At 46.0% G+C, this 26116-nt stretch overlaps 1 protein-coding gene across 10 annotated transcripts in view; it reads right to left on the reverse strand.

The window, feature by feature from the left end:
* sif (still life) overlaps positions 1 to 26116 on the reverse strand; it is a 1536257-nt gene that overhangs the window by 248009 nt on the left and 1262132 nt on the right. For 9 of the 10 annotated variants that reach the window (XM_071677265.1, XM_071677235.1, XM_071677256.1 and 6 more), the window contains one exon: positions 6947 to 7024. The exons of the other annotated variant lie outside the window; for it this stretch is intronic. In XM_071677265.1, coding sequence (XP_071533366.1) covers positions 6947 to 7024 — 78 coding nt within the window. The remainder of the gene's footprint in view (positions 1 to 6946; positions 7025 to 26116) is intronic. 10 annotated transcript variants of the gene reach the window in all.

Genomic DNA, 26116 nt, shown 5'->3' on the forward strand with positions numbered 1-26116 from the left:
GGCTAAAACGACCCAGTTCCAGATACCCCACAATATAAACTGTTTCAGGACCATCTTAACTTGACACAAGAACCCTGTAATGTTGAAGGTTCTTGTTTAACAGTGTTTATGTATACTATCGTACGATGAATATTGTGCGTGACAATTCCCCATGCCTACGGCAGGAGTAAGCTACTATTGCTGAATATGTAAATAATTAGGTAAACAAAATCAATTATTCAATAACGGTGAATATCGCTCGACTTGGGGTATACATGTAATTATGTGAAATTACTTTAAATGGGTCAGCCCGAGGCACTGTACTCGTACTACTTCACCGAAAACTGTAAAAAAAAATTCTATCTCTACAAAACTTAGCATAGCTCTTGATAAACATAATGTGAGTGAATGACTCATACGTATGACCCTGGAAGTCTTTTACAGATTTACAAGGCAGCGCAGGTGTTTACAAGGGCGAGCACACACACTCCTGTTTCGTTCCTGTACCCGGATGGACGACTCGATTTAACAGCTAACTTGAGCCCTTTCAGTATCTACATAACCTCCCCTATTTAGCCAGGGTGGGCGTGCCCTCGTGGCTCCCGAGGTTACCAGGTGCTGGTTATAGGGCCCCGCCTCGACCAGCGCTCCGCAACTTCACCTGTTCCGGCCCGAGGCCAGGGCAGGGCTGCACAGTGGCCATGTGGTAGGAAACTGACCATTCAGCTTGTCCCGTACTCGCCTGGGGAGCAAGTCGCCATCTTTGTTTATCTCGTGAGTGGGACGGGGCAGTGCAGCAGACGGAGGGAAGGTCTGGGGTCATCACCCACCTACACCTGTCCCACTGGGTGAAATGGGGGAGAGCTTGGGTGGGTAGATGGGGCGGGGTGGATAGAAACCACTTTCACCTGATCTGTACTCACATACGTGGCCTAGGGATAGAGCACTGCAGACACGAGAGGGGTAGAAGCCACCTTCACCTGCCCTATACTCACCTAGACGGGAGGAGGGTAGTTAGGAGTGAAGGCTTGTGGGAGATAACAGATCAGATCAGAGGCTGGGGAGAGGGACAGTAGCCTCCCTCCTGCCTCACACTCAACCCTCCCAGGCAGTGCAGTGCAGGGAAGCCTCCCCCCTCCCCTCATCCACTCACCTAAATACTTCCAGCCCACTTTCACAGGGGCTTACACTAACCTGCAACATGGTAATGATTCCATAATGAGACGACGCATAAATGAGCCTTAACGAATGGCCACTACAGGTTTATCTTACCCCGCGGTCCTAACATGGCCCCGATTTAGGAAACAATGGCGAGGGGGACCCGCCAATCCGGGGAGTACTGCGGCCTTTACATCATACTGGTCAGGCAGAGGAGGGGGGAGACGGAGGGGAGGAACGGGTGGGGTGAGGGGCGGGAAGGTAATGGATAGTAGGCATGAGCAGTAACGGGAGGAGTGCACCGGTGCCCGGCCAGGCGTGGAGGTCAAGACACACAAACACCTGACCCGTGCCTGGTGAAGCGTGGAGGTCAGGACACACACACACACACACACACACACACACACACGTGACCTGCAGGGTTACAACATCGGCTGGTGACCGGGCTGGGTGTGCCACTACGACATCATCCGGTTGTTGACCTGGCTGGATCACCATATATGACCTGGCTGGATCACCATATACTTGGGATAAACATAAAGGTGTGTGGACGAAAGTGGGTAGAGGATACAGGAAGGGTAGACATTATGTAGGTGTATTAACGATAAATAAGGATAGGTGAAATCTGTATCTGGGTTCAAAATACATGTAATTGGATGAGGGATGAGGTTAAATATATGCAGGACACACTAAGATTACGCACCTTGGTGAGGGATCCAAAGAGACGGTAGTAAACTATGTACATGGGTGAGAAGTACACGAAGATGGGAGAAATATTATGTAGGTGGGAGAAATATACCAGTCTCAGTGGGTTGAAAGGCACAAATGAGTGGGCAGGAGTGGTTGACACGTGTACGGTAATAGTCTTACACCCACTGGTGAGCGAGCTGTGTTGTGATGAGAGGAGACGGTTCGTGATATTGTTGAAATGGGGTAATGAGAGCAACAACATAGAAGTCGTTGACAATAATAACGGTGACGAGACCAGTGGGGAAAAGGACTGGCACTGCCGATAATGACACAGTGCCAACACGACGAAAACGTCACGTGATGAAAATGCTTACATTCAGTTCTTGTAACTGCCAGTGAAAGATAATGATAATGACGACAGCACGTTTTGACGCGTCCTAGTCATGTCTTCCAACAAGATACCAACATATATAGTAATGGTATGGACTGCCAACGCGCTGGTGACAATGATGGCAACACGGTGACAGACCGGGGCAAGTGGTGGCTGAGGTATCTGTAAGACGGTTTGGGTGTGAGTTCACACGACATACATGAGGTTGGGGTTCCCGACAGCGACCACCCGCCTGGCTCCCCGTAGGTAATAATATCATGGCTCTCCTCGTCTCTCCCCCTCCCTCACCGCTTATCATCATCCTTAACGACTCTGCGTATACGAGTGAAAATCAAATCCTAACATTCCATAAAAAAAAATATCCCTCTTGTAATGAGCCTTCCTCCCACTGATGCGGCCTAACAACAAACAAAACCTATTCATAAGTTCCGTGTGTTTGTTTTTGCCAAACAATTGCATCCTAATAACGTCTCTCAACCTCTCCTTCCCCTGCATCATACCAAAAACCCTCTCCCGTCATTCCCCGCTCGTGCCCGCCTGAATCGCAGTCAGAACGGTTGATCCACCCCAACCATCTCTCTCTCTCTCTCTCTCTCTCTCTCTCTCTCTCTCTCTCTCTCTCTCCCCACCCCTCCCCTCTACCCCTGCTGATATGAGGCACCGTGTGTGCTCCCTCGCATGCCGGTGGCACACACATCTCAGCTGCGTTACGTCACGGCTACCGTTCCGGTGTAGGAGATAACGGGACAGTTTAAATTTAAAAATATAACGAATCCACTTGACTCTTATAATGGCCAAGGATACGTCACTGATTACACTCACTGCATCACATCAACAGAACGAGGAAGAACACACTGAAATTAATGTCATCTATTAGTGTTCATGAGTAGAGAAAGAAGCTGATCTTAATTTCGACAGGGTGTCCGACGCGCTGGGCGTAGTGATCAGGATCAATAAACATTCCACGACGGCCGCCCGGGGAGCTCCGTAACCACACACCTCCACCAATCGACGCCTGACAGGCAATGTGTGTTTACATGTTCAACACTTATAAATCTATGGCCATGCTGAGTCAACACATCATCATATTTTGTCTATGAAAAAAAAATAAGGGATGGTTGTTATAGATGCAAGAGCATCTGAAAAGAAATTTCCAAAATTAAATTCGATATCGTGAACTCTTTTTATCAGCTGAAAAAGGCAAAACACGGATAAGTTCCTCTCATCACATGTGATCATGCGTCGGAGGCAATCAATAACGTGAAATTCATGAATATTCTTATCGTAAAACCACAACGACGCTCAAGTAGGCACCTCATTTGGAAAGTGTGGGCCACATTTTTTTCTGTGTGTTCAAGATAGTCAGCAGCAGTCTATCAATTTAATCAGCACGACACCACATTTACTAATAAGCAACACGCCCTGCTGGGGGTCCCGTAAGACAAGTTGACTAATCAGCAACGAGTTGGCTTACAACTGTGATGTTTATATATATATATATATATATATATATATATATATATATATATATATATATAAGAAAATACGGGTCAACTGGTTTGAATAAGTAGGACTGACAAGCATTTCGAAACACATAGCAAAATGCAATAAATTCAAACTCTGGTGAAACTGGATCACCGTATCGTCCCTTATGCCTTATTACTGACTAATACTTTTCATTCAATAATACATTATCAACTCAAAATCATCTCAAGGTTAGAGATGAACGAAATGATCATAAACGATCGGTTCTAGAAAAATGAGATAAATAAGTGATTTACGATGACAATTTTCCGATCTTGTTTAAACAACTTGTAATGGTATTCCTGCATTACCTAAGTATGGAGGGACTAGCTTGTAAATCGTGTTTTCATAAACATCAACATACATATTTTACAAGTGAATGCAAATTCTTTACCAATTTCACCTCATTTTAATTTTAGTAAACAATAAATCATTTTACTTGTCTAATGCTTTCTTAGCTTCTCAAGAGCATTCATGTGGGCATAATTGTTTTCGTCTTGCACATACTTCTTTGCCTCGTTCAGAGACACTACTTTTGTCCTAATATTGTTTGACTTGCTTATTTTGTACCAGAAATATACAGAACATATGATGAAGAAAATTCAACTCACGTATAAACTGTTTATCGTTATCAAAATCTCTATTTGTACTACATCCTTCACATTTCATGTTACAATTTTCTGTAGGCTACATTTTCTGTTATGCAACTCCCACTTGATGTTTCAAACTCATCTGTTCCGGGAGTCTTCTTTTAAATGCGCCGTGAATTAATACAGCTTTGACTCTCTCGTGTTTCTAATATTCTTAACTAAAGACAATAAACAGTATCTTACACGACAAGCGGAACAAATAAGGTTAGACACGCGGCTGCTCTTCGCCTGAATTAACAGTTCAGCTTTCAGATACAAATACAAACATCCACTTCCCATGATGCTCAAACTTTTCCAACCAACACTGCTGTTGCCTTGTTCCCTCCCATAGATAGATAGAAATTGTAGAGTGATGATGACGATATGATAATAAATAATAATAATAATAATAATAATAATAATAATAATAATATCATCACTTATCATAACAGACATATAAACAGATATATAAAACTAATTTTTATGATAGTCGTCCAGCATAAGGAGATTCAATAAATCAAAAACCACCTTGAACCATTCCAAGCACATCAATACCTACAGCACACAAGAACCTGCGGGTGGCGGCAGATCATGTCGATAAGCCATGGAGATACCTCGCGGCCGCCTCTCCTCCCCGCCAGGTTAGCTTCCCCGACGACGGTCCGGGAAGGCTCGAGAAAGAGAGCCCGCCACTTTTTACACCCGCCCACCATAATGGCGGGAAGCCCTCACCCACTATTGTGCCGTCATTTCCAAGAATGCATAATAATATCAAGATCCACCTAAACAAAAAAATCAAGAGCTCTATATATATATATATATATATATATATATATATATATATATATATACACAAACACACAACCGTAGGACCCCTTTTATGAGACCGCTGCCACTTGGAGGCTGCTCTCCATGCGGGAGCAGGGTAAGGTGAGTTCCTAAAGAGCGGAAAGGACCTTGACAACCCGCATTCAATTCGTCCCAAGTCGATAATATAATACATCCTTGTCGAAGGTGACTTCTCGCTTCCGGTGTTACAACCTGCAGTCGGAGTCCGGGAGCACCAATCTATGTATGTATGTATGTATGTATGTATCTATCTATCTATACATATATACAGATAACTACGAGGAGAAATGAAGCATGAAAATTCATGAGTGCACTCGGGACTTTTCGCGTTCCATTTTTTCACCTGGTTATCAGCAAATAGTTAATTCACGCGCATCACTATGATATATATATATATATATATATATATATATATATATATATATATATATATATATATATATATATATATATATAAAGTTATCTAAAGATTCCGATTTTCCGCGGTTAAATCAACTTCGCTGGATGCGTTTTTCTTCGGGAGGAAATAACCGATTCGTCATGTTGCCGATTTATGGAGGGCGAGGAGGGTTTCGCGATTTTCTTTTTTTTTCTCCTTTGAACATGTTTGGGTTGGATAACATGCAGCTTTCGATATCTAATAAGCTGTACCTCTCATGTAACGGTGACTTTCAACTTCAGGTAAAATATGGATTGACTCTCCTTCTATTTTGCTGCCAAAACAATGCAAAGTTACACTTACTGAAATATAACTTGAAAGTATTCCTTTTATAGACACAACCGTGGGGGTAAGAAATAACCTCACATGCTTTGATCATCCAACATGCATATTAAGGAGGCACTGGATACTTTTTCCGTGCGCTGTGCATGGCACCGCTCAGTAAAATGAGCAAATTAGACGACCGGGGACATTCTTCCATAACCCAATAAACCCAAACTTAACCCAATCTAAATTTTACGGTTATGGAGGAAACCCTAAAAATGTCTAAATACTATACCTTACATACTATACTTACTGAAAAAGAATCTATCTTTCATTTATCTTGCTTGATTCTAAGCACCCTGGGTTTGTGTATGATGTATCATGAGAATTTTCGGTACCTCACCATCTGCCTCCACAGTTCCACCAAACACAAGGACTGTCAATATTACGTGTTCCACACGGTTGGTTGGTTAGTTGGTTAGCTGGACTAAGCAACTATCGGGGTCATTAAAGCTCTTAACGTTAAAGATGATTTTTCGATCACATCCACCCTCACATTGGTGGTCTACGAGAGGTGCGACACACTCAACATACAGGGAGTATATGTCTGCCATATAAGCCATGGGTTTACGTTCGAACTGTTCGAAATTCTCCCTGATTTGAGTAGGCATTATTACATGACCACTGGCTTGTGAAACATTCGCCTATGTGTCTTGAGGGGAAAACGGTGTACATTCTGTAAAAAAAAACATCCCCCCCAAAAAAAAGTGAGAACAATGAACAAACGAAAGATACATCTTCCGGTACTAAACAAGAGTGGAGACAACAGTATTGGAAACTATCATGTGAACTTGCTGGTTTCCCCCGTCATGGCCTTCTGCAGGCTGTAATAAAGGGCGTAGGGGCTAGTGGATTCTGGAGATAATCGCTTTTGAAAGCAACAGCATGACTACAGGATCAACCGCTCTCTAATAATTACACATGTTTTCTCATTCAACCTTTACCACAAAAAGGAATAATTACCGTCAGTTGTTCTTGGGTCTGCATCATTGTACAACTAGGCTTGTTCCAATACGCTGCATCTGGGCCCTCATCCCGGAACTAAAAATTGAAAACCAGAGATGGAAATTGTATTTTATGGAGCTGAGAAATGTTTTCGTAGTCATACTTAATAAAACTGTGAAGATTTGTGAGTAAAGAAAAAAATGGCATAAAGGAATCTTAATATCATTAACAAACATTAAAATGTTGTACACTAAAACTAATTGAAAATAAAAGCTTCCTCATAGGCCTTCCTGGGCACATTATAAATTCTTAATTAAAAGCCTCCATATACGGCTAGCTGGGCCTAAATATAAGTCTCCTAATGGGCCTAGCTGGGCGCAGAATAAAAAATCCTAGCATGATAGTCCACAATCATTAATGGAGACGGATATCTGCCTCCGAATCCCCCTTACCAATGAAGGTACGAGAACGCTACATGCTACTCTGCTTTCAGTTCTCAACAACAGAGGGTCACTTCTTTTACTTTATTATATATATATATATATATATATATATATATATATATATATATATATATATATATATATATATATATAATAAGGATGTAAGGCATGTGTACGTGTAGGAAGAGAGGAAAGTGATTGGTTCTCAGTGAATGTAGGTTTGCGGCAGGGGTGTGTGATGTCTCCATGGTTGTTTAATTTGTTTATGGATGGGGTTAGGGAGGTGAATGCAAGAGTTTTGGAAAGAGGGGCAAGTATGAAGTCTGTTGGGGATGAGAGAGCTTGGGAAGTGAGTCAGTTGTTGTTCGCTGATGATACAGCGCTGGTGGCTGATTCATGTGAGAAACTGCAGAAGCTGGTGACTGAGTTTGGTAAAGTGTGTGAAAGAAGAAAGTTAAGAGTAAATGTGAATAAGAGCAAGGTTATTAGGTACAGTAGGGTTGAGGGTCAAGTCAATTGGGAGGTGAGTTTGAATGGAGAAAAACTGGAGGAAGTGAAGTGTTTTAGATATCTGGGAGTGGATCTGGCAGCGGATGGAACCATGGAAGCGGAAGTGGATCATAGGGTGGGGGAGGGGGCGAAAATTCTGGGAGCCTTGAAGAATGTGTGGAAGTCGAGAACATTATCTCGGAAAGCAAAAATGGGTATGTTTGAAGGAATAGTGGTTCCAACAATGTTGTATGGTTGCGAGGCGTGGACTATGGATAGAGTTGTGCGCAGGAGGATGGATGTGCTGGAAATGAGATGTTTGAGGACAATGTGTGGTGTGAGGTGGTTTGATCGAGTAAGTAACGTAAGGGTAAGAGAGATGTGTGGAAATAAAAAGAGCGTGGTTGAGAGAGCAGAAGAGGGTGTTTTGAAATGGTTTGGTCACATGGAGAGAATGAGTGAGGAAAGATTGACCAAGAGGATATATGTGTCGGAGGTGGAGGGAACGAGGAGAAGAGGGAGACCAAATTGGAGGTGGAAAGATGGAGTGAAAAAGATTTTGTGTGATCGGGGCCTGAACATGCAGGAGGGTGAAAGGAGGGCAAAGAATAGAGTGAATTGGAGCGATGTGGTATACCGGGGTTGACGTGCTGTCAGTGGATTGAATCAAGGCATGTGTATGGGGGTGGGTTGGGCCATTTCTTTCGTCTGTTTCCTTGCGCTACCTCGCAAACGCGGGAGACGGCGACAAAAAAAAAAAAAAAAAAAAATATATATATATATATATATATATATATATATATATATATATTCGTGTTCAGAGAGAGAGAGAGAGAGAGAGAGAGAGAGAGAGAGAGAGAGAGAGAGATGAGGACGGCCCTGCCCCACACTGCACCGCCATACACAGCCTCTCTCAAACAGTAACACACCACTACCTGGTACGACCCTTGGGTACGATGGCCTGGTTGTATCGTCCTGCTTAAGGTTCGTACCGTCGTGCCCAAGGGTCGTGCCTTCGTGTTCCAGGATTTACGCCACAGGATCACTAAATCCAATGAATAACATTGAACCAATACGTAACATGGCGTGATTAACGTTAACCGTACACGTAATACATGTTTAACGTTAAATCTATTCGGATCAAAGAAAGACAACTCTTCTACTGATTAAATATGTAAATAAAGGAAAGAAAATGGCCTTGTCCAGCAGGGAAGTAAAGTCTTATTCTCTACACACAATATCTAATCTAGGAAAGTCACTGAAAGAGCAGCAGAAAGTGTTAAGAAAAGTGTGTAGAAAGGGAAAAAGTGCGAAGAAAAATGTGTAGAAAGGGAGAAAGTGATAAGAAAAATGCGAAGGAGTAATCGTAATACTAGTCATATCTGACCTTTATGTTTAAGTATCCGTTACCAGTGAGTCACGTCGGTGTTATTCTAAAAAGAGCCATCAACGTTGCCAGTCATTTGTTAATCATAAACTGAACGAGGCAACTTCAAGCTATGGGGGAGGGAGGAGTGTATTCCACCAGCATGGTGCAGCTGCACTCACCCACGGTATCTTACACCACATCAACCACACACCCACGCTCCACCACACCTATGGTAGTATCACACCAACGTCCATGTCATCTCTATGCTAACACCAATCCCAAGCTCACACCACGCCAAACCCATTCCCACACCATACTTGGACCCATACCATACCAAAACTTGCGCCCATACCGCACCATACCCGTTGTACAAGTTCACATACCAACAACAAAACAATAACTTGTACAACACTAGCACACTACTAGACCCATTCCTCCACCATCCTCCCTCGTGATACCCACTCACTCTCCACCACATCCACCCATCACAGCCACAACCACCGGGGAAGATAAACACCATCCGTAGGGGGTCGTAATCCCGGCCATGTTAATGTGATGGTGAACTGCACAGACTGGCCTTGAGAATACGTCTTCGGAGGCTAGGTCGTGGGTAGGAGGGCGTGGTGGATAACATGGGTAACGGGGTTATGTTATGAGCATGAAGGACATGGGCGTGGGTAAGTGCGTAGGCGTAGGTAAGGATGTGTGGGCGTGTATGGGTGGTACAGTGAGCAAGAAGACTTTCTGAGCAATAAAGTGTCTGCAGATCTTGGGCAGGGTAGTAGGCCACGGGTGCGTGTATGTGTGCGGAGTGTGACAGGCGTGGCTCCCTGGTCATGGTGGTGACTGGACCATAGCGGCCCCACCACCTCTCAGAAGCCGCCCTGGTAGGTAGGCAGGCAGGCAGGGCGTAGGTGGGTCGCGCCCGGCGGTGCATGAAGACATGATATTCAGGGTCCAGGGGTGACGCCATCACTAGTAGTACCAAAACTGGCTCCCGTGTGGGGCGAGGAACTCCTATGACGCTACCACCAGCAGTACCACGGGCAGCTCCCGTGCGAAGTCCTCATGTGACGCTACCACCAGCAGTACCACGGGCAGCTCCCGTACGAGGTGCTCATGTGACGCTACCACCAGATCTGGTTCCCGTGCAAAGCTAGGCGCTCCTCTCTGACGCTACCATAAGCAGTACCACAGGCAGCTCTCGTGCTGGGCGTTCCTTTGCAAGGTTTTTATCTGCGAGCGGGTATCACGCCCGCCAGCCTCACAGGAACTGGGCGAGAATATCAATTCGAGCTGACTCAGGTGTGTTAAATACCTACTGCTGCAAGGATCACGGGGCAATCATCTCCTTGTGGCTAGATTACTTATATAGTTCGTATTGTGCGTTGGATATGTTGTGGACTTAACAGTATTAACTGGATTTTATGTACATATAATTTCATTTGGTAATATACCGCATTATATTCAAATGTATCTTATCTACGTGTCAACAATGATCATCTTACTGGATATGTACATTTAGAGGCATCATGCCATTTAATGCTTATGGCATGAAGACATAAATGCTTGCAGAAATCATATATCTTACATATATTACTTATCCACCTTTCTTCCCCAGTAGTAGGGAAGAAAAATTTGTTTTCTTTTGTCTTATCGTTTACTCTCATCTTTCCTGATGAAGTCATCAAAACATTTTCAAATATTTGTTTCCTACTGTCTTCTCTTTTACTCTCATCTTTCCTGATGAAGTCATCAAAATATTTTCGAATACATCGCCTGACTTATCAAACTCAAAAGACTCCAAGGTCAGGGTCGCACGACATATTGCTCATTACAACGCTCATGAACCCAGCGTGGAGAGTGCTACAGAATAGCCATTTCTGATGGTGCTGCATATTTAGGTGAAAGGCTCAAAGGTTAAGCCTGAGGTTGGCGTGGGTTAGCACACAGTTCGACGATGGGTAAGGATATAGTTCAAGTATGGATGAGGACAACGTACCAACGCAGGTGAGGGCATCTATTAGGCGTGGGTGAGTATATCGTTCAGGCGTGAGCGAGCTCACAGTTCGGGCACGGGTGAGGAAGTTGTTCAATTATAGCCAAGTCGAGAGGACTTGCGTTAAACAAGGCTTGCTAATTTCCGTTGCCTTACATCTACGCTATTCCTAAGATCCTTTGCTTCACTCGGTTACCATCCAGGATCCCTCCCTACACGCATGATTTATCCAATAGGTATATCAAAATCTACGGGAATTTATATGATAACCTCGCCCGTACCGTAGACTGGATGACGTATTTGCTGGCGACTCTGATCATCCACCCTCCCCCACCTAATCCCATGGTTATGGAGGCTACAACACAGGCCCATGTATGAGGAAAAATAACAGCACAGTGGACTACATGAACATACAACAACAGCAGTGTATCAATCGGTAAATCAAAAGAAAATTTAAAATACTCGTCTGAATCTAGTAACGTTAGAGTTGCCAGATACCGTAGATAATAGTTTTAAGAAGTTCATATTTTTCCCTTAATGTTCCATAAGATCATTATCAAAATCAGTTACCTTTTCCATACCTGTTTATGTTCAAAATCTTTCCTTTTCCTAACATACAATATACTGCAAAGCCTCTTGCGATCAATAACACAATTTACAAGTATTTTTTCAGTTTTTGTTTTGCTTTTCATTTCGTGATCGGCATCGTGCGCAGCAACTCATTATACAAACAAGGAACGCGTGGCGTGCATGAGCGATGGCTCCCCATCCTTTTATGCTGATTCGAGAGCTGGAGGATTATTGAGGTCTCCCGAACACATCAATTTGGCAGCCATAAACGTTCATCATGTTTCAACTTTGGCTAAACGCTAAGTGATTCCTTCTTCCACCTTCTGATATATGCAAGACTTGAAATTTGAACAATATTGCATTACCTTATATGCACTTGGTCAATTATCGTCCAGAAATGGTTTAGGTACTATAAGCAGAGACTTCAGCCAATTACATGCTGGACCGGCACTCATTGAAGTATCAATTCAAATCTCTTAAAACTTCACAAGAGATTCTTCATCTAACTCGTGCGTCACAAACATTTAATCATAGAGATGAATCTACAAAGCCACAAATCAAGGTTACGAGATTGTGTTATTCAGGCACTAAAAGTGTCGAATCCTATAAATCGAAGGCGTCTATACTAAACCAGCTTATAGCTACCTTCTACGGAGCTTACCACACCAGTAATCATATAAAACATTTCCATCATTCTTCGCATCTGTAAAGCAATGTTTCCAACTGTGTTTACGTACATCTTTTCTGAAGAACAAATATACACTAATGGTACCGTTCAGTAGCCAATCATCTAGTTGTATATTTGATCATAAGGTACTTAACAATTCGACCGCTGTGGCATAACCCGTTAACTTGTCTGGTGGGAAATCATGCATCGCTCAGGAAAAATATCAAATGCATCTTTATACATGACACGCTACCGTACGAACACAAAAGACAAACATAAACAGACGGGGGAAGATCCAACCCAGCCACACGCACTCCCTCACCTTGAGGCGTCGCACAGGACACACATGGGTCGATTGTGCTTCATCGTCCTTATTAAACGACCTCGTAATGGGCACACCTGGTGTGTGGACGCACGCTGACACCTCCTCCATTGGCGTCAGTGTTGACGACACCTCCCTTCCTACTACACTCTCCACAAGAACACCCTCAAAAGTATCCAGTATTGGACCAATGCCAACCACGTCATCACTAGACACAAACCAAGGTCGCATAAATGCACGTCAGTCTCGCTTCCAACACTGTCCCACCAGGACACACAGCCCACTCCACCTTGCTCTGTCCACCAAGCTTCAGTGTGTTACTCTCAATGACGAACTAATCCTGGAAGAAACACGTCCGTACCATCCTCTGATCTTCCACTATTCTCTGTTAAGACACCTGCAATCACTGCAACTGAATACAAGATCAACACAGGTTCCATTCTCTCTAAACTGGACGATGACAGCCCCGCTTGATCTCGCAAATGCAATTACTACAACAGAAAAGAGCCGGGCACCCGAAATCCATGTCGGTATTCTATATACCCAACCATCCTGACTCCTGCTAATTACCTACTGCACCTCATCCTACAGCCTGGGATGAAGCTACTGCACTCTTTTCGACACCAACACCTCCTAACACTTTAAAATCCCTCGTCTCCGAAAGCAGAATAAATATATAATAATAATAATAATACTATATATATATATATATATATATATATATATATATATATATATATATATATATATATATATATATATATTATCCCTGGGGATAGGGGAGAAAGAATACTTCCCACGTATTCCCTGCGTGTCGTAGAAGGCGACTAAAAGGGGAGGGAGCGGGGGGCTGGAAATCCTCCCCTCTCTTTTTTTTTTTTAATTTCCAAAAGAAGGAACAGAGAATTGGGCCAGGTGAGGGTATTCCCTCAAGGCCCAGTCCTCTGTTCTTAACGCTACCTCGCTAATGCGGGAAATGGCGAATAGTTTGAAAGAAAGAAAAGATATATATATATATATATATATATATATATATATATATATATATATATATATATATATATATATATATATATATAATACACACAAAATACAAAATCAAAATCACACCATCTCCCCACCTTGCTGGCAGGTGTCAGATAAACCTCCACCAACGCAAGTGTTGTCATTATCCCAAGCCATTCATTTCCCCGGTTATTTTCCGGTATAACCCAACCTTGATGGCCACGCCCGCAAGGTGCAGACAGGTGAGGAACCCCCCCACTCCCCCCACTCACACACTTCACGGAAGACGTAAGTGCCAATGACGACGAACTCGAACCAGTTGCCCCGTGATTCTCAGGCTGACAGCAGCACCCCACCCACCGCTCCGTGCAGAACTCTTTGCCACACAATAATTCATTGAGGTTTCATTCGATACACCATAAGGAGAGATGTATGTATATATGTATGAATATATATATATATATATATATATATATATATATATATATATATATATATATATATATATATATATATATATATATATATATATTCCTCAAAGAACTACGAGATCATCTTGAAAGTTATCAGTTAAATCCTGTGACTTGTGGTGTGGATATGGGATACGGAGAGGAGTGAGGGGCCAGGTGTTGGGACAGGAGGGGGGAAGGATGTTGACACTAAGAGAAGAGGCAGTGAGGCGTTGGGAACGAATGAGGATGCAAGGTGACGGATGGGAGGAAAGACGATGAGGGAAGCAATGAGCACAAGAGGGTTATGAGATGCGCCATGATGGGGGTTTGGACTGCTAGCAATGATCCTGGAGGGGAAGTGGGGCTGTGGGGTGAGAAACGATCGTTCAGGGTGGAGGGGGTTATGACGAGGGATGAAAGGACAACACAGAGGGTTGAGATGTGGATGGTGAAGGGGAGAGGGGGCGGTAGATGGATGAAGATGGAAGCTTCTGTGGGAAGGATGCTGGATGGAAAAGCAGGAGGTGGTGTTGCTAGTGAGGGTAGCGCAGGGTAAGGGCTGAGGGGCAGGCGCTGTGGGTGGTGGGTATGGTAAGGTCAATGGGAGACCATAGCTACCGGGGAAGATGGAGCGTAAGGTAAGGGAAGGCTACTGGAGGGGTGGCGAGGAAGGGCCAAGACACAGGGGATAAAGGGTGGGGGGGGACAAACAGGGCTGTGAAGCGTGCATATGGTGATGGTGTGAGGGAGACGCGTCAAGGGAGGGGCAAAAAGTGAGAGTGTGGGGAACAATGAGAGGTGAGGGAGTTTAGGAGAGAAGATTGTGGAAATGCGGTGCGGTAGAGAGAGTCAGGTTGAGACCAGGCTGTGTGTGTGGGAGGAGAAGAGGCAGGGTGAAGGAGGGATGATGCAGGAGGTGGGAGGTAGTGTGGGAAGCTGAGGCTGGAAGCAGTAAGAGACAGGCTAGCAGGGAGGGAGGTACCGCTCCCCTGGCCATATACGTACACCTGACTGCTTCTGCTGCTGTTGTAATGCTCGCCAGTACTTAACTCCTCCCAGCGTCGCCGTCTGTCCTCGTACACCCATGTCTCGTTCTCTCTAACCCGTACAGCCGATATTTCTTGTTCCCTCTAACCCGCACAACCTATATTTCTTTTTCTCTCTAACCCGCACAGCTGATATTTATGATGGAAATGTCCTAATTAACGAAACAGTTTCTTGTTGAAAAAATTTCCTGGTAACTGATAACTGTTGCATGATCTCCCAAGCTACATTTGAGACATCTATTCCCTCAAAACGTAAATGTTACGTTCCTGTACCTAAGTCCTTTAACCCTGGAGGACGACGGTACGACCTGTGGGTTTGAAGCCTTCCCTTCAAACTGGGGGTCAAGTCCCGTTCTGCTCAAAACGCTGACATGTTCTAGAATATTGTTATTTCTCTCCACTACACAATTTCTGGTATGACGATGGCCGCTGATGACGAACTGACTTTACCGCGTTAACCTGTGAGGCAAATACGATCTCCATTCGTAAAGTGTTCATAACATACAGTAGTAATTTGTGGGCGACGGAATAAATTATCGGATTTGAAATGGAAAAAAAGTAGTATTAATATTGAAGAGATTTGCCTCGGTTGTACTCCGGTCGAGAGAGAGAGAGAGAGAGAGAGAGAGAGAGAGAGAGAGAGAGAGAGAGAGAGAGAGAGGGGCAGCGTTGTGTGGTACGCTTATTATTCCGCTGGGGTAAAGCGTAGGCGGCCGAGTCGCTTCAAAGTGTCAGCGTTGTTACTCCCTGTCGGAGTCGCTCACTCCCCGAGTCTCGCTTGACAACACGTAGGGGAGTTGCCCGTCTCTCACGAACGACACAGACGGACGGACAATGCTTGACTTATGCATGTTCCGCCTTCATAAAGATGAGGTATACCTGTCTCCCTGGTGAAGCCCCATTCCTTAGTGTGCACCGGGAATGAAAACTTCCTGACAGGGGTTTAAAAATTGCTAATCAAATCAGAAACTAATTTCACCATGTACAATTCAACAGCAATCAAATTAGGTTTTTAGATGTATGGATTTATGGATCTGGAGAAGGCATATGATAGAGTTGATAGAGATGCTCTGTGGAAGGTATTAAGAATATATGGCGTGGGAGGCAAGTTGTTAGAAGCAGTGAAAAGTTTTTATCGAGGATGTAAGGCATGTGTACGTGTAGGAAGAGAGGAAAGTGATTGGTTCTCAGTGAATGTAGGTTTGCGGCAGGGGTGTGTGATGTCTCCATGGTTGTTTAATTTGTTTATGGATGGGGTTGTAAGGGAGGTAAATGCAAGAGTCCTGGAAAGAGGGGCAAGTATGAAGTCTGTTGGGGATGAGAGAGCTTGGGAAGTGAGTCAATTGTTGTTCGCTGATGATACAGCGCTGGTGGCTGATTCATGTGAGAAACTGCAGAAGCTGGTGACTGAGTTTGGTAAAGTGTGTGGAAGAAGAAAGTTGAGAGTAAATGTGAATAAGAGCAAGGTTATTAGGTACAGTAGGGGTGAGGGTCAAGTCAATTGGGAGGTGAGTTTGAATGGAGAAAAACTGGAGGAAGTGAAGTGTTTTAGATATCTGGGAGTGGATCTGTCAGCGGATGGAACCATGGAAGCGGAAGTGGATCATAGGGTGGGGGAGGGGGCGAAAATTTTGGGAGCCTTGAAAAATGTGTGGAAGTCGAGAACATTATCTCGGAAAGCAAAAATGGGTATGTTTGAGGGAATAGTGGTTCCAACAATGCTGTATGGTTGCGAGGCGTGGGCTATGGATAGAGATGTGCGCAGGAGGATGGATGTGCTGGAAATGAGATGTTTGAGGACAATGTGTGGTGTGAGGTGGTTTGATCGAGTAAGTAACGTAAGGGTAAGAGAGATGTGTGGAAATAAAAAGAGCGTGGTTGAGAGAGCAGAAGAGGGTGTTTTGAAATGGTTTGGGCACATGGAGAGAATGAGTGAGGAGAGATTGACCAAGAGGATATATGTGTCGGAGGTGGAGGGAACGAGGAGAAGAGGGAGACCAAATTGGAGGTGGAAAGATGGAGTGAAAAAGATTTTGTGTGATCGGGGCCTGAACATGCAGGAGGGTGAAAGGAGGGCAAGAAATAGAGTGAATTGGAGTCATGTGGTATACAGGGGTTGACGTGCTGTCAGTGGATTGAAGCAAGGCATGTGAAGCGTCTGGGGTAAACCATGGAAAGCTGTGTAGGTATGTATATTTGCGTGTGTGGACGTGTGTATGTACATGTGTATGGGGGGGGGGGGGGTTGGGCCATTTCTTTCGTCTGTTTCCTTGCGCTACCTCGCAAACGCGGGAGACAGCGACAAAGTATAAAAAAAAAAAAAAAAAAAAAAAAAAAAAGATGTATATAACGATACAGGAAACTATGCTCAACAGTGGCTAGAAATATCTAGGCAATATGTAATTAATGACTAGAAACATCTAAGCATTATGTACTAAATACTCAATTATATGTACTGACACCTCATCTTACAGTGGACAGGGTCCCTTTTTCTCCTGTGATATATATATATATATATATATATATATATATATATATATATATATATATATATATATATATATATATATATATATATATATATATCCTTAAATTAATTCAAACTGATTTAAGTCTGTCAAAGAGACGAATTTATGCGCTACGGTGTGGACACACAGAACGCAACAAACAGATTCACACACCACACCACAGACAGGCTGGGTGCAGGACAGGTGTCCCTGGACGCCCTCGATCCTGCTCTCCTTCAGGGAGGAGTGACCACCTGCCCACGGCCTCAGGGCCCACTCACCTACCCCTAGGGAGAGACCAATGGTCCATCTGGAACCTGTCACTTGGCTGGGGGTGTGCCATGCTAGGGGGAGGGGGAAGGGGAGGAGTTCGTGTTTATGCTGCTGGCGCTGAGGGAAGGCAGGAGTGCATGAGAGATGACGGTCACAGTCATGGAGAGGCTGGAGGAGATCTGTGCTGATGGAGATCATGAGGAAGGTTGAGGTGTGTGTGTGAGCTGGTGGTGATCCTGAAGGGAAGGGGGAGGGGGTGTTATTGGCGGTGGTAGCCCTGGGGGTTTGTGCTGGTGATGGTCCTGGGGGGGGACTTGTGAGGCATGCGTTGGTGTTGGTCCTGGGGTAGGCTAGGGTTACGTGTGCTGGTGGTCCTGGGATTAAGCTGGGGAGGTGTGTGTGTGTGCTAGCTGGAGGAGGCTGGGACGGTATGTCCTGGCGGTCCTGGGGGGATATGTATGCCCCTGTCGTGGTCATAAACAGCAATGATCTTTTTTTCCTTCATTTACCTGTCGTCGGACAGGGTAGTTTACAACGCGGTCTTTCCTCCCAGACGATCCTCAGGGTCACTGAAGACCGACCACCTCCCCATCCCATCCCTTCTAGCCTCAGTCCACCCACAACCCTACACGAGAACTCTATATGTTCTCGTGTGAGTGATACTATGTTTTAACAACGTTTACTCCGAGCAGATGTGAGGTGGGTGAGTTCTGTTAAAAGGGAGGTGTATGGTTTACAGTGGTCAGTGGTTGGTGGGAGACGGTCAGGTGGGAGTCGGCAGTAGGTGGGAGTGGTCCCTGGTGGATATGTGGTAAGTGCGAGTTGTCGGAGGTGGATGGATGTAATTGGGTGACTTCAGTGGGAAGTTTATGACAGGTGGGGGTTTAAGTGGTACATGTCGGTCAGGTTAACGACCCCTACCACTAAGCGTGACGTGCGTGTGAGTTGCTGGTGGTAGGTGGGTCGTAATTAGTAGCCTGGGTTTCTAGTGTGGTGGTAGGTGGGTCTTGGGTGCTTGCCCGGCACCACACACGTCTTGACCAAGAGCAGTGAGTCAGTTTCCAAGAAAGTCGTCTAGATCGGGAGATCTGTAGTGCCTTCTGACATTCCTCCACCTGTGTAACGACCCTCGTGCAAGACGGTACGACTCTCGTGCAAGACTCTACGACTCTTGTGCAAGATAGTACGACCCTCGTGCAAGACGGTACGACTCATGTGCAAGATGGTACGACTCATGTGCAAGATTGTACGAACCTCGTGCAAGACGGTACGACTCTTGTGCAAGACGGTACGACTCTTGTGCAAGACGGTATGACTCTTGTGCAAGATGGTACGACCCTCGTGCAAGACGGTACGGCTCTTGTGCAAGATGCTATGACCCTCTGGTATAATGGCGTAGACCTTTTGGGTTGAATCAAATGACAGGCCACCAAAAATAAATAAGGCCGTTCCGTCGCGATGCTGTATCATCGTGTCCAAAGGCTGTGTTCCGACACCCACATAAGCTCCTTCGTTAACATACAATCAAATCTAAGCTATAAATACACGTATGAAAAAATCAGGGTACGGGCATACATTATGTAAACTAGGCACAAAGATAAAAAAAAAAAACAATAACATCAATATAATGAGTATAAATATTTCCAAAACCCCTGAATACCCACATTTACAACAGGACATACACAGACACCCTGGTAGAGTGGGTAAGCGCTCGTCTGACTGCATATAAACAGTGGTCCTCGGACGCGTGCTTGGGGGTGAGGCGAGGCTACGGCTCAACATCAATAACCCATGCGGTCGGCCGACACGCGTCCTGACAAGGTAAACCCGTCTTACTGCAGATCACATTCGTCCATTAATCACCGCAGGCCCGACCACGGAACTGGCTTCTCTCACGGCTGGGGATGTGATCCTGCTGATGCACTGCTTGCCACATGTAAATAACGAGACACCGCAGCCAGTCATTATAAGCTCGAATAATGAAGACACCAATTACGACTGGAGGCTTCAAAGGAGAGTGAACCAATTTTCTTGCAATAGATTTACCCACTCGAGAAGCACAGCTCATGAAGAGCAGGGTTTATAAGGACCTTCATCAACGGCCAGTGATGAAAGACACGACGCTCTGGCAACCAGTTAGGATATACAACGCGATAAACATCTTGAGACCGACGATTTACCAGTATTTATCGCGAGGTGTTTACATCTCTACCTCAGAGTTTGCTTTCGTCGTAAAGCGAAATCGTAAAAGAGGAACCCCAGCGCTCACTCACCTTCGCATGGCCCCCGGCAGGAGTACTGCGTGGGTTGGGTCCGGCTGAAGAAGGTAATGATCACCTGGGGACGCGGCCAGGCCCTCGGGCCAACAGGTTCCTCACAAGACATGGAGGTGGAGGTGTCCTGACGCTCTGGTCTTCGGCCAAAATTTCCAAAGGTTTCCGATCGTTCCCAGCGATTGTCTCCTGCGTGTCGGGTGCTGTGGACTCGGTACAGATGACCTTTTAAATCCTCTTAGAATGCTGTTGGGTCGACGTGAAGGATTGAATGAGAATTCAGGTAACGTGTGGGATTATCATCAGCAGTATGACTCGTGCCCCGATACCATCATCTGTTTCGCTCGGCACAGAGATCGCAGGAAAACCTATGAATTAACCTTCTTGCAAGTTTCACGGTGATAGACCTTGCGTGAACCAGTCTGACCACCCCCACCGGGGTCGTCTACAATGTACCTCAGCCTCAGTGAAGACTTTAAGGTTCGTCGAAAGCATGAACGTTGAAAAAGTACAAAACATAACAATATTCTCGACGGTTTGAGAAACAGACAATGTTGTCTGAAAGTGCATAAACCTCCCGTCCTCACACAGACTGTCGTATATAGTCTCATGTGGATACCGTCTGCTTATAACGATACTAACGTCCCGTATATCAAACGTGTACACAAGGTAGTGTGTGTGTGTGTGTGTGTGTGTGTGTGTGTGTGTGTGTGTGAGGAAAACCACCTCGTCCATCGTCCTCCCTGAGTAACAACAACACTCTGTGGTCCTGGAAAGTTTCTCATCCAGATGATTAACTCCTTCCCTCCTCACACCCATCTACCCTCTTACCTTCATACTCCCCTCACCTACCTCCCCCTCCTTCCATCTACACTTGACTATCCTCCATCTAAGTAACTCCACCCTACCCGTCCACCCTCCCAGCCACCCCTATACATTTCTGTACTCCAACCTTCCCGCTCCACCCTGCTCAACTCCCCGTCTCTGCTCCATACCAAACACCTACATGTTCACTTCTACTCTCAACTCCTTCCCACACATCAGTCTACCCGCTTCCCTCCCACACACCTGCTAACCCCTCCCTCCACACCCCACCTACCTCTTGCACTGCAACATACCACCAACACATCTCACCCCAAACACCACCAGACCTTCGTGTTCCTCAACACCTGCCGGATCAGATCACAGCAACACACCCCTAACATGGATCAAGTACACAGCTACAACATCCGACGCACATGGACAACACACCTGTCAAATCACAGGCCCACACACACACCTTCTGATGGTGTATCATCTGTCGCAGATGACTGTGTTTGTCTTGGCGTGGGTGAGGCAGTGGGTGGAGGTGGCGGGTGGAGAGTCCAGCCTGGGAATATACCTGTCCACGGGCACCACTGCTCCAGCCTATTAACTCCAGCATACGGTCCGAGATGAACCATCCCTCCTGAGCAGTGAGCCACCATCATATATATATTCTTTCTTTCACACTATTCGTCATTTCCCGCGTTAGCGAGGTAGCGTTAAGAACAGAGGACTGAGCCTTTGAGGAAATATCCTCACCTGGCCCCCTTCTCTGATCTTTCTTTTGGAAAATAAAAAAAAAAAAACGAGAGGGGGAGGATTTCCACAACAGCCAGTGTGTCATCTTTCCTACTCTCTCTACTCTAAGCTTTACCCCTCTTATCTCTTCTGCCACCACAAACATCCAAAGGACCCAGTGGTCAACAGTTGTTTGTATTCCCCCGCAACATGCAGCCAGCCACTCAAAAAAAAAAAAAAAAAGTAATCCATCTTCGCTCCTCAGATCCTGCCATGTTTAAAACTCGTGCGTCTGAAAGCCAATAAACTACCTGTATCATTATCTCTCCCATGACCATACTCCTACACACACACACGCAGCATCATAAACCTTCCGCCTCGTACAATATACAAGACATACAACCATACACTCACTCCTTTACCCACTACAATCCGGCCACACTTGGTGTTAAGGGCGTACGCAACACCCAAATAAGGGACCAGCAGAAACTTGTATACGAATGAATGATGACAATATCCTAAGGTAATGCACACAGTACGAATACTTTATCATCATCCAGCAAATATATGCGTCATTATCTTTACATAACCACATAAATAAAGACGACCAGACAAAACAAAATTATTCAGTGAATCCTGATGATATATCTTGCATAACTCGACATAAGAAGATTTCTGCTCCCCTAAAATTAATCATGATATGCAAAGTCGTCAGGGTGTGTGATTCGGTACCGACCTGGAGCACGACCTGAAGACCCTCGTGCACCACGGCACGACCAGACAGGTCAGGTCAAACACCATCATACCACAATGGCGCCAGCACGGGAGGGTACTGAACGTACGAAAGATCCGGGAACGGGCCCGCCCACAATGACCTCACTACGTACTACACCAAGTTCCTTTACGAGTGAACACTTCACAATTAGCAAAGTTAAGATGCTTGTCGAGTGTCTGGGAACAAAATACAATTATGGATGAAATACAGACACATAATCTACGGTAAGAGTTCTCTCAGTTCACTGATCTTAAACCACGTCATACAGAGTAACTCGAATACCGAAGTGTTCGTTTCGACTTTAGTATCGCCTGAAGGGATAACCCAGTCAGGGACCAACCTGAGTCGCGCCATCGACGTGTGTACTGATCCTAATAGATGGGTTCCTCCTATATGATGTTACAACGGCAAATAGATCGTTTAGTGTCTGTTTCTATTCTTATCTTATTAAAAAAAAATACATTTTTTTCTTTAAGGTGTGTGTGTGAAGGCAGAGCCAAATCATGGTCAACTACGTAACTTCGGAAGCAAATATTTTCTTACCTTGATCAGGTGGGTGCCGGGCGGGCATACTGAACCCAGAACGCGAGGGAGGAAGCCCAAAGGATATTGTACTCGATCTTCATGAATAAATCTGATACACCTGTGTCGCGCTGCCGACACCACGACTAATATTACAGTCACGCGAACGGCAGCTTATCACACTGCTGGTGAGGAGAGAGAGAGAGAGAGAGAGAGAGAGAGAGAGAGAGAGAGAGAGAGAGAGAGAGAGAGAGAGAGAGAGAGAGAGACTTACAGTCGGACCTCTAGCTGACACATAAATATTCTATGACGTCAGTGGGAACAGCGAGCGGTTCAGTCTAGAGGACGAGCACCCACCCACCCCGCCCCATGGGTCGCACCGTCGTGTTCCAGGGGTCAGATGATCGTGGCAGTGCTAAACACGATCCACCGTCTGTGTACGGCACTTCCCAGCGTACTGCTCATACTTAATGTTAAGTACTCGAGATCAGCCACCGACAGGTGTGCTACTACGGTGCGGAAATGTTAAATCTGCCGACACGCTCACTCACGAGAAATTATAAACCTACTTTCTCGGCGAATACCGACCTGCACCGAACGTGGTAAAACGCTGGCTTGGAGGTGCGACAGGCAAGGTTAAATCTGGCCATGTTAACGTTAAGTTAACCTCGAGGTGGGCAGCCGTCTTCCATGTTTATGTGGGTTTTATGCAAATGTTTCGTTAAGTGTCTGGTTATTACGCTGCTGCTGCTAGGACTACCGTGTAGCCCTGACTACTGCCTACTGCTGCTAGGACTACCGCGTAGCCCTGACTACTGCTGCTAGGACTACCGCGTAGCCCTGACTACTGCTGCTAGGACTACCGTGTAGCCCTAACTACTGCTGCTAGGACTACCGTGTAGCCCTGGCTGACTACTGCTACTAGGACTACCGCGCAGCCCTGACTACTGCTGCTAGGACTACCGTGTAGCCCTGACTACTGCTGCTAGGACTACCGTGTAGCCCTGACTACTGCTGCTAGGACTACCGCGTAGCCCTGACTACTGCTGCTAGGACTACCGTGTAGCCCTGACTACTGCTGCTAGGACTACCGTGTAGCCCCAAACTACTGCTGCTAGGACTACCATGTAGCCCCAACTACTGCTGCTAGGACTGCCGTGTAGCCCTGACTACTGCTGCTAGGACTACCGTGTAGCCCCAAACTACTGCTGCTAGGACTACCATGTAGCCCCAACTACTGCTGCTAGGACTGCCGTGTAGCCCTGACTACTGCTGCTAGGGCTATCGTGTAGCCTTGACTACTGCTGCTGGGACTACCGTGTAGCCCCGACTATTGCTGCTAGGACTACCCTGTAGCTCCGACTATTAATTTCTGTAGCTGTGACTAGCGTGTTGAGTGGACGGGGGACTTCCATACCCCCCCCCCCTCCCTACCTAGCCACGTCAGGTGTTCAAATGATGCTGTCTTCTTCTGTTACTTTCATCTCTCCAAAACCCGTTCCACTCTTCCTACTCCCTCTAACCACTCTCCCACCCTCACTCCTCCAGTCCTAAGTCTCCCTCCCTCCTGCCATCCTACACACATCCCTTGCTTACCAATCCATACTTTTCCCTCTTCATCTTTTCCTATCCTTCCCCCCTCCCACCTGATATTTTCCCGTTCCATTACCCATCTATCTAACCCTCATCCCTCTCCCCTCCTCCTTATCTCCTCTGCTTTCCTATCCTACCCCTAACTATACAGACTAGGATCGTAGGATGCTTGTACTGTCCTCCGGCAGATTAACCTCATCACAGACCACCATGTCCTTTGTCATCTCGCTCTCCTATGGAGTAATTCTCCCGGCCAGACGGTGGCGTCTTCCGTGGAGTGACATCGCCACCCACTGGGGTGACACGGTGTTCTTAGAGTACACACGCAACACACCTATGCCTGGGGTCGCCCTCGGGCAGGATAGGACTCACACCTAGGTCCTGGCCACGCTTGGGGTCGCCTTGGGCCAGGGTTGGGCTCACACCTGGGTCCTGGCCACACCTCTATGTACCATCACCATCTCCACTGGCCCTACCCTGGCCAGACTGCTGTGCAATCTTTACTTTCCTCCCTGACCGAACCTCCAACACTCCCTCCCCACACCATGCTTACCTCCGTCCTAACTCACCCGTAGCTGTCCTTCCTACTGTCCTCGTCTGCTACTGCCATCCTCTATAGCTATCTGATCCTCTCCAGCCCTCACCTCTGACCCTCTCCAGCCCCGAGTTCTGACCTTATCCAGCCCTCAGCTCTGAAACCCTTCATCCCTCAAATCTGACCCCATCCAGACCTCAGCTCTGACCCTATAAGCATGGCCATCATCGACATACCAGTCTTTCTTGTCCCTCCCACTTGGCCCTCGTACAGCTCTTCTCTGCTCATCCTTCCCTCAGCCGTGGTAGCCACGCCTCGCTGCCTCCCTATCTCGCCGTAGCTCCGGCCTGGGCCACACACTCCTGCCCCTGATTCCTGGTCCCCTCCTCCTCCTCCTCCTTCCCTCTTCTCCACCAACTTAGTCGCCTTCCGCCTCCTTTAAACGTCTCTATCTTCGCTTCTGCTTTTCCCCTTACTCTCCCATACCTCTCTCTTCGCACTCCCTCTGGTCTCGATAATCTCCCTCTTCCCTTTCCTCTACTATTCCTCTTACGCTTTCCTACTTATAACTACTGTCCTGTAAACCTTTTCTCCTTTTCTCAATATCTTCCTCACCTTCAATCATCGGCCGGCCGGCCGATACAAACAGTTCCATATTTAGCTTATTCAAAGCTTGGCCTCGTTATCTCTACACCATCCAGGACCCCTAAATGGTATGTAGGCAGCCCAGAGATCCGTCCATATCTACAGGTAACCCAAAACCCAATGGGCCATATGCGTACGCGACCCAAAACTGGGCCGCGTTC

The sequence above is a fragment of the Panulirus ornatus genome, chromosome 2, assembly GCF_036320965.1.
Source record: "Panulirus ornatus isolate Po-2019 chromosome 2, ASM3632096v1, whole genome shotgun sequence".
Classification (NCBI taxonomy): domain Eukaryota; kingdom Metazoa; phylum Arthropoda; class Malacostraca; order Decapoda; family Palinuridae; genus Panulirus; species Panulirus ornatus.